The sequence below is a fragment of the Populus alba genome, chromosome 15, assembly GCF_005239225.2.
Source record: "Populus alba chromosome 15, ASM523922v2, whole genome shotgun sequence".
NCBI classification, from domain to species: domain Eukaryota; kingdom Viridiplantae; phylum Streptophyta; class Magnoliopsida; order Malpighiales; family Salicaceae; genus Populus; species Populus alba.
This window is the reverse complement of record NC_133298.1, coordinates 1,160,847-1,172,946: the sequence shown is the minus strand read 5'-3', so window position 1 is coordinate 1,172,946 and position 12,100 is coordinate 1,160,847. Positions and strand designations below refer to the sequence as shown.

At 29.4% G+C, this 12,100-nt stretch overlaps 1 protein-coding gene across 2 annotated transcripts; it reads right to left on the bottom strand.

Moving 5' to 3' along the window:
• Window positions 1-8,678: 8,678 nt before the first annotated feature.
• LOC118037754 (ultraviolet-B receptor UVR8) lies at window positions 8,679-11,489 on the bottom strand. Of its 2 annotated transcripts, none has more exons than XM_035043847.2 (9): window positions 11,182-11,489; window positions 10,953-11,105; window positions 10,705-10,863; window positions 10,374-10,532; window positions 9,961-10,092; window positions 9,767-9,853; window positions 9,375-9,473; window positions 9,057-9,274; window positions 8,679-9,020 (listed from the first exon to the last, which is right to left on the bottom strand). In XM_035043847.2, exons 1-8 carry the CDS (start codon window positions 11,381-11,383, stop codon window positions 9,069-9,071), a joined length of 1,197 nt encoding a protein of 398 aa, XP_034899738.1. In that variant the 5' UTR covers window positions 11,384-11,489; the 3' UTR covers window positions 8,679-9,020; window positions 9,057-9,068. The 2 variants fall into 2 exon arrangements, with proteins under 2 accessions (XP_034899738.1, XP_073260920.1); XM_073404819.1 differs by having other exon boundaries at window positions 9,375-9,470.
• Window positions 11,490-12,100: the final 611 nt, after the last annotated feature.

Sequence of the window (12,100 nt, the reverse complement as noted above, 5' to 3'; positions counted from 1 at the left end):
TTCAGGTCATGAACATTATTTATCCTTTTTTATCGCATTTATCTTATGTCTTGCCCTATGATTTATAAAATATTCTTGGTCATTAATTGCTAAAATCATCCTAGGGTCTAGTCTTTTTTTCTCTCTATGTTCATTTTTTTTTTTTAGAATTTGGAAAAATGGGGTTATGTATGCTTTCTTTTTTCCTTCTCTGTATGGTTGTAGACCTACTTTTGCAGAAACATGGCACCTCGGTTCAGCCAAGCATTCAGGTTCTTTCCTAATTTCCAGTATATATTTTCTTGGAGGCATGTGAGAGTTCCTAATTTACTTGTCTCCCAACTTTGTCTATGTGGGGTTGTTAACAGTAATGTGTTTGCTGGTATTTTAAATTACTTCAATTTGATATGATGGATAAAATGGCTATTGGCTTGTTATGGTATTGTGTCAAGACTACCCAGAAAAGATATCTATCTATCTATTTATAATTCTAACATTTACATTGTCAAATATATCTTTTATGTGGATAATTTATGATTCTGTGGTTTTTAGAATCTCTAAAGTAAATCACTTAAAATTCAACCATTGTCAGATATTCTTGATGGTGAAATTATCAGAAATCAATTGGGAAATTATACAAGTGTGGTTGGAATGAACAAATTGAAGCGAAAAGATCCCTCGTCTTGATTTTGTCAGACTAATAATGTGATTCAAATTTAATGCTCCTAGTACTCCGACTTTCTCAGAGTGGAAACTTGCATGAAAATTAAGAGCACATTGAAGAGTATTTTAGAGAAAACTAAAGCTTGGATGAGGAGATGTTACTGAATAATAAATTTCTTTGTAGAATACAATACAGTTAGGATAATTTCTTGTTTATCTTCGAGGCAACCTTTAAAATCCTGTTTCAGCTAAATACTGAATACTAGAAATCCTTTTTGATTGGGATGTTGATCAGCAACATATTTTGAATGCTAAAATACATATCATTTATTTTTCCTTCTTTATTTCAGTTGATCATCATTGTTATATGTTCTATCCATTATCTTTACCTTGAAAAGTTTGGAGCAGGTGGTTCCCGTATCTCGTATGCTGAATTGTAGTTTAATTTCGTTGTAGTTGTTCTTTTTCATTTTTAAATACCTGCAGCTGAGACACTTGCATGGGAAAAGAACTGAAATGACATTAATGATTTTATGGAGGTTAAGAGGACTGATCTCAAAATCCTATTATAAAGAACAGAAATCTTTTTTTGTGTTTTGCTTGAACTTTGAAAATTGAACCAAAATACAGAACTTGTATTTGTGTGCATGTATAACTCTTGCCTCGTACACATTTCACTTCACTTTTTTTTAAAATAAAATAAAATGACTTGATAATATACCCCTGTACGGCAACTAGTCTTTTATTACTTTGTTTGTTAGGCTTTCACTCTTATAGGCAATTTTTCTGGATGCGCGTTGGGAAGAAGTGGAGAAAGATTGATGCTTTGAGTAGCTTAATACAGATAAAATGAAGTAGGCATCTGAGGTAATAATTTTATAGTTTCTTATACACTGATAATATGATTTGCTTGGTCTAGTCACTTTGTAGTTGTCTCACATCTCTTTTTCATGGTGGGTATTCTTGTTAAGATACTCGGTTGTTATTAGTGTTTTCTTTCGTTGCCACCATCATAATACCTAGTGAAGCTAGTTTCTTTATCACATTTAGCTGCACAGTTTCATGTTGCTCTCCCTCCATTTGTCTTATTGTCTTTGCTTTGAGAGGGGGAAGAGTACGAGCATGGATTATTGAGAGGGGTTAATATAGGAGGAATGGTTTGCTGAATTGAAGAATCAAGTTTTTCTATTGTTATTGGAGATTTTTTATTTACTGATAAACAGCTCACTTGTAAAATCCCTCTCTAAATTTTTTAATAATCACTGTTTTTTAGTTTCTTGAATGATATTTATTAACTAGGAGAGTGAAGTTGCCGTAAGATTAGCCGGGGATGAATGAAGTCTAGAAGATTGGCTTTTTTGAGTATTTTGTGGCTTTGTTGAATCTGAAAAGTAAATATACTATAATGTACTTATATTCAATCATGTTTAGTATTATAATGAACTTTGTTTCTTTCACAGCTAAAAAATAACCATTGTAATTTTTAAAAAGTAGAAGGATCTATGGTTAAAACATTAATAATAATAATTCTCAAAATTGGGATTTGTGCTTAATGTATATCTTCCTTGTGTTTTGAGTTCATCAAAATCTGATACGATGCAATGACAAGTTGATCTTGTGTCTAGTTGGTTGTGGTTTTTAATTCGTGTACTCTTAGTTATGGTGGTTTCGAGGAACTTTTTGAAGGAGAAAGGGAAGCAGATGAAAATCATGAAATGGATAAGGGAATATGAAAAATAAAAAAAGAATTGAATTTAGTTGAAAGATTTTTTTGTTCCACACACTTAATAGAAAATTGCTTTCAAATTGCCAATAAAGTAATTCTATTTTTGCCAAATAGGTACATCAAAAGAAATTATTTAAAAAAATAAAAAGAGGATATATGAACTTAACATGATTTGTTACTAAGTAGTTGGAACCTAATTATAAAACAATTTTCTTTGTTTTTTTAACTGTGAAGCTAATTTACTTCAACCATATTATAAATTTTTTTAAAAAAAAACTGAAAGCTATTACTCAATAAATGCAGCCATCAAACTATGAAATGATTATTTTGCTGTTCTTAAAAATTGTTTTCTTAAAAAAACACTAACAAAACTTGTGATTGAAAGGGAAATCATTTTTCCTAGAGATCATTGGACATTACAAAATTGACTTGAGAAAAATTAATCTAAACATATTTTGTTGGTATAGTAAAATAATTTTTGTTGCTCTTAAAAGAAAAAAAAAAATATATATATATATATAGCTTTAGTTCAAGGGATTTTTTTTTTTTGTTATTTCATTATTATTTTTTTTGCATAACAAAATCATGCTCATAACTTTGAAAGCAAAAAAGTATAAAACATGCAAAGGGGGGATTTTCTGTCTTTTATTTTTTTATATTAGTGAAGTGCTAAGATTGACCTTAAAAAATATTAAGGTTGGTTTCAAGGGCATTTTTGTTTTTTTTTCTCTATTCATATCAACCCTTTCAAAAAATTAATTACATCCTTTAGATTCCATTTCAATCACTTTTGGTTATTTTTTTTTATTACTACTTGTTTTATTTTTAATTCTTTTTTAAAAAAAAATTAATTTTATCTTTAGGCGTTTATCTAATCTGGTTTTAATTCTTTTTATTGTTTTTTTTTTACCATTTTCTTTTATCGTTTTTTTTTCAATTCTGTTTCTCATCATTTTATTTCATTTAATTTTTTTTTTTCAATTTAAATTTTTATTCTTTTGATTGTTATTTTCTTATCATGTTCTTGATTTGTTGTTTTTTTTTATTATTATCTTTCCCATCAATATTTTATTTTATTTAGTTTTTTTATTTTATTTTTATTTTTATTTTTTTTATTGCTATTTTTTATTTTATTTATTTATTTCAATTTAGTCCCTAATTATTTTCTTTCATTTAGTTTTCATACTAGATTCATTCCTCATTATTTTGATTATATTTGTTTTATGTTTTTAATTTTTTATATAATTACAAATTTTACTTCTTGATTTTTTTTGTGTTTGCCTTTCAATAAGATAATTCTGATCTTATGGCTCAGGTTATTTATTTTGAATTATTAGCCTTCTATAGTTTTAGGGTTTTTATTTTATTTATTTTTTTTTTATTTTATCATTCAAGTCTTGTTATTTGTTGAACTCACATTAAGTTTTTTAAAATAAAATTATATTATTTTGAAAAAAATTAAAAAATTAAAATGATATTATTCTAAATAAAAATAATTTTTAAAAAAAATCTTAAAGTTTACTTTAAACAGAGTTGATCAGTTAAATCATTTAATTTTAAATAAATCATCTCATAACCTGCCTTAAAAGTAAAATTGGCTTGAAACCAAGCAAAATATTAAGGTCGGTTCAAAGGGCATTGTTGTTTTTTCTCTTTGTTCATACCACCCTTTTCAAAAATTAATTACATCCTTTAGATTCCATTTTTATCATTTTGGCTAAATTTTTTTTATTACTTCTTGTTTTGCTTTTAATTCTTTTTAAAAAAATTAATTTTATCTTTAGGCATTTTATAATTTTTTTTAATCTAATCTGATTTTAATTCTTTTGATTGTTCTTTTTTTTTCACCATTTTCTTTGATTGTTTTGTTTTTTCAATTCTGTTTCTCATCATTTTATTTCATTTAATTTTTTTTGCCAGTTTTGATCTTTATTCTTTTTATTCTTTTGATTGTTATTTTCTTATCATGTTCTTGATTTTTTTATTATTATTATTATTATCTTTCCCCTCAATATTTTATTTTATTTAGTTTTTTTATTCAATTTTGATTTTTATTCTTTTGATTACTATTTTTATTTTATTTATTTTTTTCAATTTAGTTCCTAATTATTTTCTTTCATTTAGTTTTCATACTAGATTTATTCATCGTTATTTTGATTATATTTGTTTTATGTTTTTAATTTTTTCTATAAAATTACAAATTTTACTTCGTGATTTTTTTGTATCTGCCTTTCAATAAAATAATTCTGGTCTTATGGCTCAAGTTAATTTTAAATTATTAGCCTTCTATAGTTTTAGGGTTTTTATTTTATTTATTTATTAGTTTATCATTCAAGTCTTTTGTTATTTGTTGAACTCAGATTAAGTTTTTTAAAATAAAATTATATTATTTTGAAAAAAATTAAAAAATTAAAACGATAGTATTCTAAATAAAAAATTAGGAGGAATGGTTTGCTCACTTGTAAAATCCCTCTCTAAATTTTTTAATAATCATTATTTTTTAGTTTCTTGAATGATATTTAATAACTAGGAGAGTAAAGTGCCCGTAAGATTAGCCCCGGGGATAACTGCAGTCTAGAAGATTGGTTTTTTTAAGTATTTTGTGGCTTTGTAGAACCTGAAAAGTAAATTTATTATAATGTACTTATAAGCAACCATTGCCAATATGTAAGTATGCTAATCACATTATTCTTAATTTATGGAAGAATTTTTTATTTTTTTTTGATGAATCATGTTTAATATAGGAGCCAAAAGTGGAGGAAGATCGATGCTTTTAACAAAATTTAATGCAGTTGAACCATTGTAATATGTAAATTTAATGCAAATTTTATACAGATGAATCATGTTTAATATTGTAATGAACTTTGTTTCTTTCACAGCTAAAAAATAACCTTGTAATTTTCAGAAAGTATAAGGATCTATGGTTAAAAAATTAATAATAATAATTCTCAAAATTGGGATTTGTGTTTAATATATATCTTCCTTGTGTTTTGAGTTCATCAAAATCTGATACGTAGCAATGACAAGTTGATCTTGCTAAGTTATGGAGGTTTCAAGGAACTTTTTCAAGGACAAAGGGAAAAGGATGAAATGGATAAGGGAATATGAAAAATAGAAAGAATTGAATTTAGTTGAAAGATTTTTGTTCCAAATGGCCAATAAACTAATTCTATTTTTGCCAAGTAGGTACATGAAAAGAAATTATTTTTAAAAAAAATAAAAAGAGGATATATGAACTTAACATGACTTGTTACTTATTGTTGGAATCTAATTTTAAAACCATTTTCTTTGTTTTTTTAACTGTAAAGCTAATTTACTTCAACCATATTATAAATAAAAAAAAAACTAAACTAAAAGCCATTAGTCAATAAATACAGTTATCATTGAGGATTGAAACAATGAAATGATTATCTTGCTATTTTAAAAAAACTATTCTTCTTAAAAAACACTAACAAAACTTGCAATTGAAAGTGAAAACATCTTTCCTAGGGATCATTAGACATTACAAAACTGACTTGGGAAAAATTAATCTATATTTTGTTGGTATAGTAAATGATTTTGTTGTTCTTAAAAGAAAAAAAAAAAAAAAAAAAGCTTTAGTTCAGGGGATTTTTTTTTTATTTTCAATATTATTTGCATAGCAAAATTATCCTTGTAACTTTAAAAGAAAAAAAGTAATAAACATGCAAAGAGGGAACTTTTTGTCTTTTATTTTTTATATTAGTGAAGTGATAGGATTGCCCTTGAAAAACATTACGGATGGTTCTAAGGGCATTATTGTTTTTTCTTTACCAATCCTTTCAAAAATTAATTATATCCTTTAAATTCTATTTCTATCATTTTCTGCCATTATTTTTTTTATTACTACTTGTTTTGCTTTTAATTTTTTTTAAAATTTTTTTTTTTCAATTTTATCATTAGGCATTATCTAATTTGGTTTTAATTCTTTTGATTGCTCTTTTTTTGTGTTTTACCATTTTCTTAATTTATTTGTTTTTCAATTTCGTTCTTCATCATTTTATTTTTTTATTCAATTTTGGTCTTTATTTTTTTTTATTATTTTCTTATCATGTTTTTTATTTATATATTTTTTATTATTTTGCCCCTCAATATTTTATTTTATTTAGTTTTTTTATTCAATTTTGGTCTTTATTTTTTTTATTGTTATTTTTATTTTTTAAAAAAAAATTTCAATTTAATCTCTAATTATTTTTTTTCATTTAGTTTTCATACTAATTTTAAATAATTCATCACATAACTTGGCTTAAAAGTAAACTTGGCTTGAACCTAGATTTACAAGTCATCAAAAACAACCTGTCGTGCCGTACTTAAAATGAGAAACCTAATGCAAGGGCAAAGTTGACAAATGGGCCTAAATCAACAATTGTTTTGTAATTGGTTGTTTATCTATTACACAGTCTATATCAAGTGTCTAGCTTGTTTTACAATTATTTGGTCAAGTTATTCTTTTTCTTTTCTATATTATTATTTATTAGTTAGTATATATAGAAAAAGAAAAAAATAATGTATTTTTTTTCATATGTTTAATTTATTATATTTAAAAAAATCCAAGTTTTTTATAATTCACAAAAAATAAATAGAATTTTATATTTTAAACAAACCATTCTTTATGTATACTTACAAACGCTTCTCTATCTTGATCTTGACATTTTATCTCAATCGTTTCTCTTTTAGATGAGAGGGTATGGCTTAGAATTTTTAACTCTAGGAGATTATTATTTCCCAAAATAATTCAATTAAAGTTTTACTATACAGTTGGACGACTAATTTACGATTTGCCTTGATGCAGTATTAAGTAGAAAAGATTGAAATAAAATAATTATAGGACATGTAGGCGATCCACTCATGTTGCGCTTAGGGCAATATGAAGAGTGTTAGGATTAGATTTCTGAACTACTGTGGTTTGAAATTGTAATGAATAACAAGATATTATCAAACTGTTAATATTATATGCTTGAATATTGTAATTGTCTTTTAAAACAAGCATTAAATAAAATAAAAATGCTAAAAAAACCAAAAAAAAAAAAATGCGGACAAAACATCAAGAGATTTCTTGTTCTTATTGATTCAAGTGGCACGTTTCCGAAGATAGTGCTCTTGGTTCTTTGATATCCCGGGGCTAAAATTTATCCAAAAACGAGATTGACTTTATATAACCTATCAGCCAGGGATACATGCTGGCTAGCATGTTAGCTTATAGATTTTGACCAATTAAAACTAATGTTAGTCGCTGCATGCCTGTTCTTTGGCCTTGACGTCTAGCATTCCATGAGCTATGCTAATTTGTTGTACTAGGTGTTTTTTTGTCTTGTTCATCGAAGGTTTTTCTTCAAGAATCCTCTGGGAGCTGCTCTACTTCTTGCCAAAAGCTGTTTCTACTCACGGACTAGTACTGTTTCTGCAAATAGCTAGGCTTTTGTCATATAGTTTCAGTATTAGAGTAAATATGTTATTTCTCATTTGAAATATGTTACTCCAGGTCAAAACAAGATTGACATTACAGATGCGGAACATGCCCATGATACGACTCCAAACCTCTAACATCATATTATCTTTCCTAGGATGTTTTTTCAGTGCGCCAAACCAAAGTGGCAACAGAAGGGCTGCCGGTAACTGGGCATTGGCTTATCGAAATGTTCTCAACCATACATTTCACAGGAAATTAAATAAATCTCCTTCTGAATTGCAAAACACAACAAACAAGATTAAAATAAAACGCACTCGCATATGTCAAATATAGGTTTTGAAAATATAAATATATCGTCAGCTATCCATTCGAGGGAGGAGACGCTCAAGAATAATCATTTGGTGCTTCAAGTAATAAGAAGCAAAATAATGGGAAACATGGAAACTCAAACTTAGATTTCAGATAAAAAAAAATAAAAATTAAGTACTATGACCATGAAGTTGGCATGCACAAGGAGGGGAGAGTGTTCCATGATAAGTAGTAAAACAATCCACAACTTGAATCTCATCATCCTAAATTTTATTACTAAAGAAGAATGATGCAGAAAAAAATGAACCTCGTAAGACTATAGAATCGGGTAAGCATATACAAGACACAGTTTATGTTGACATTATTGTAGAGCAAGTCATTATCAAAATGTGTATATACATCTAAATCCCAACTTAAAAAGATTTTCTTTAAATACCAATTAATATAAAAAATAAATGGCTGCTATGGTCCCCTGCAAGTTGATAAAAACCCATATCACTGAAACTTTCCATCTACATCACCAAGACATCTTAAAACTTATCATAATCATAAGTCAAGACATCTGCTCGGGGATTATTTAAACACATCTGATGTTGTTCGATAGATACCTAGACTGGCTGTTAACTAACATCTGATCCAATATCATGTTCGATGAAACGGTGATAGGAGGCATTCAAGATACCAAACCAGACATTTCTCCGCAGATGTGGAAATAAGAAAAACAGCTTTACACGGGAAACAACTACTGAGCATTTCTAGGACACTTATGCATTGACCTCATTGTACGGTTTTCTGGATTAATACTTTTGTAGATTTGTTCTCTCGAGCATCTTGAGCAACGGAATCTTAACTGAACTTCCAATCAATATTTCAGGGCATTAATGACAGAAATATGACACTTAAACTCCCAAGATCCTTTCATGTAGTGGTGTGGATAATGCCACTTGCTACCTAGGAACATTTTCAATTTCTTGAAATATTGTCAGGATTGACAGAGAGTGACCTTATGGCAAATGTAAAACCACTACCGCAGTAAACATTCAAGGAGGCTTCTTTATTCTGAATATCAGGGCTTAGACTGACTGTTTGCGGGATAGTTTGATCATTTGTATTCCCCAGGCCAAGTTGACCGTGTTCACCCCAACCCCATGTCTTTATTGCTCCATCCACTGTGAACAAAAATTTAAAATGTCATCAACAAAATGAAATGGCACAATGACTCCGTAAAGAAAAAGAAGATGGGTAGCCCTTCATAGTAAATAAGCTTGCCTGTCACTAAAGCAGAGTGCTCAGCTCCGGCCGCAATCTTCACAACTTTAACCCCATCAAGACCGATTACTTCATTCAAAGCAGTTCCAGGTGAATCTTCTGGAACATGAAACAGAGAGGTGGTGACATGACAACTAACAGTAACTAATACATGAGATGAATATTTGGTGTGCATAGCTTAAGTGGTTTGATAATGAAAGTTCAGAGTAACAGGAGCATTGGGAATTAGCCATCTACACTATAGAAACTGAAGCTCCTTACCCATCGTAAACACAAGGAAACCCAAAAGGTTCTTTCTTCCAGTTTTGGAAGTGGTATAGAGCAATCATCATCACTTCATCACATGTATTTGAACAACAATGCTAATGCAGGTTGAATATCTAAATGCTTACCAGGACGATGCTTCACTGCACTCATTTTCTCAAGATCACAAAGAACCCCATGGTAATTACCGCCAAGCATAAGTACCTCCTCGTCACCTGTTCGAGATATCCCATCATCATTAAAATCTTAAGAAGACAGGAGCGGGATGAGGGGTTGTTAAACCACAAACAAAGAAATTGGATATGAAAAGAAATGCATTTACCTGTCAACAGTAAGCCATGATTCCATCCAAGAGCAGCTTTGGTGCACCGCAAAGATGAAAGTGATAGCTGAGGAAAGTTAGCATCTGAAGCGCCAGCAAAACCCCTTCCCCACGTGTATAAATGACCATCAGCTGATGTGAACAGTACGAGGCAACATCAACAAGAATGATAAACGGCTTGAGACTAGATGCTATGAATTGCCAACAATAGATTCAACTTGCAATACGAAAATAATTCACAAGTCTTTGAAGATTTCATGTTAAGTTATCTCAAACCATTTCCATTACAAAAGTTTATGAATGGTTTTCTGTTCTATACGTATATGAACCTATGGTCCAAAATGTTTATGCTAGAAACTTTCTTCCTGCCTTCATTGCAATAGTCAGAAATAGAAAGTATGTCAGTCCCTCACCAGATATTGCAGCACTGTGATCTCCATTTGCACTGATGCTAACGATTTGGACATCTTCTAACCCACAAGTGACTTGAGGAAGATTAATTGATTTGATTTTATCTCTGGAGATACCCAGTTGACCACGCTTTCCAGAACCAAAACCATAAACTTGATTTCCTGGTACAATCCAGATTGCAATATCACAAATGAAATTAAGCTCCTTCTAAAAACAACGAACCTTAGTGATTTAAGCATATGTTAAAGCGATATTAACTTCGCAGCACAGATGCATCTCTGCATTATAACATTGTGATTAGCAATGAAGGAAGAGGTTTGCCACAGCAGTTACCATTAAGCAATACAAGTGAATGGCGCATGCCACAAGCAATCTGATTAACAAAATTATTAGTGAAGTAGTCGACTTTAACAGGAGTACTCTGCGACCTGTAATCCCCTTGCCCAAGCTGGCCAAATGAGCCATCCCCGCAAGTAAAAAGCAAGCCTATGTCTGAGAATTGGCAAAGACCAAAAAAACCTTAAAACAGAGTTTTAAAACAAAGATGGAAGAAAAAATTATAATCATGAATGAGAAAGAACCTGAGACAAACCCAGAATGGCTCCATCCAGCTGAGACCTGAGTAATGACATAACTCTGCAAGGAGCTGACCGGCTTTGGGTGTAAGCTGTTGAGCATCTCTCCATGGCCCAACTGACCAGTTGTGCCCCTGCCCCATGTGAACACTCTCCCACCTACAAACAAGAATTTGATTAATTGTGATTTGATAACAAGAATTCAAAGGGAAAATGCAGAAGTCAACGAGGGTACCAGAGGTTAAGGCAATAACATGAGCACCGCCGCAAGCAAGAGTGGAAATGGATTCAGCAGAGGAGAGAAAGGGAAGGTGAAGGAGTTGAGGGAGATACTCATCTTCAAGCTTCCCTGTGCCTAGCTGTCCCTCCGTTCCTGCCCCCCAACTCCATATCTGTTGCTGTTTTGATTCTTCTTCATCCCTTTTAGCTTCTTCCATTATTTTACACTCTTTGCTTTCCTATAGTGGATTAACAAAAATTAAACCCTAAAATATGCAAATTCTTCTATTTTTCATTTGATTAAATAACTAAGCATTTTGAATTGCAAAAATAATTATTAAAAGTAATAATTCATTTTGTCTTCATTGTTTTGTAAATTTTTTAAAAAAATCTCTATTAACAAAAAAAAAAAATTTCAAATCACGCCAAATAATAAAACTAATGTTATTTATTATATCAAAAAAAAAAAAAACTAACAAGAGACAAACACAACTCTATCCTCCTAGCAATTTTTTAATGTAAACAAAAGCTCGTTATAATTTATAAAAATTTGGATTAAATTTAAAATCCAACGAAATCAAAGTTTTAGGAGTTTATATTCGATCCTCTTTGTATCTGTTCGTATTATTAGATAATGAAATCTATTTTTGTATTATTGTTTTTAAGAATGAAAAAATAAAAAAAATATCATTTTATTTATTTTCTCGAATTAAAACTTAAATAACCAAGATAATAAGTGTGGTTGTTTAATTGTTATTATTTCATTAGAAAATTGTTTAGCTTACAAGATTAAACATAAAGAAATAGCATAAAACTTGGGTTAATGTGAAGCTTGTGGATTTCTAAGTTGATTTTTGTTCAATCTTCAATGTTCTACTCAAATGGGTTTATAAGAGTATGGAGACAATCTAGATTGTTTTCGAGAAAATCTAAAA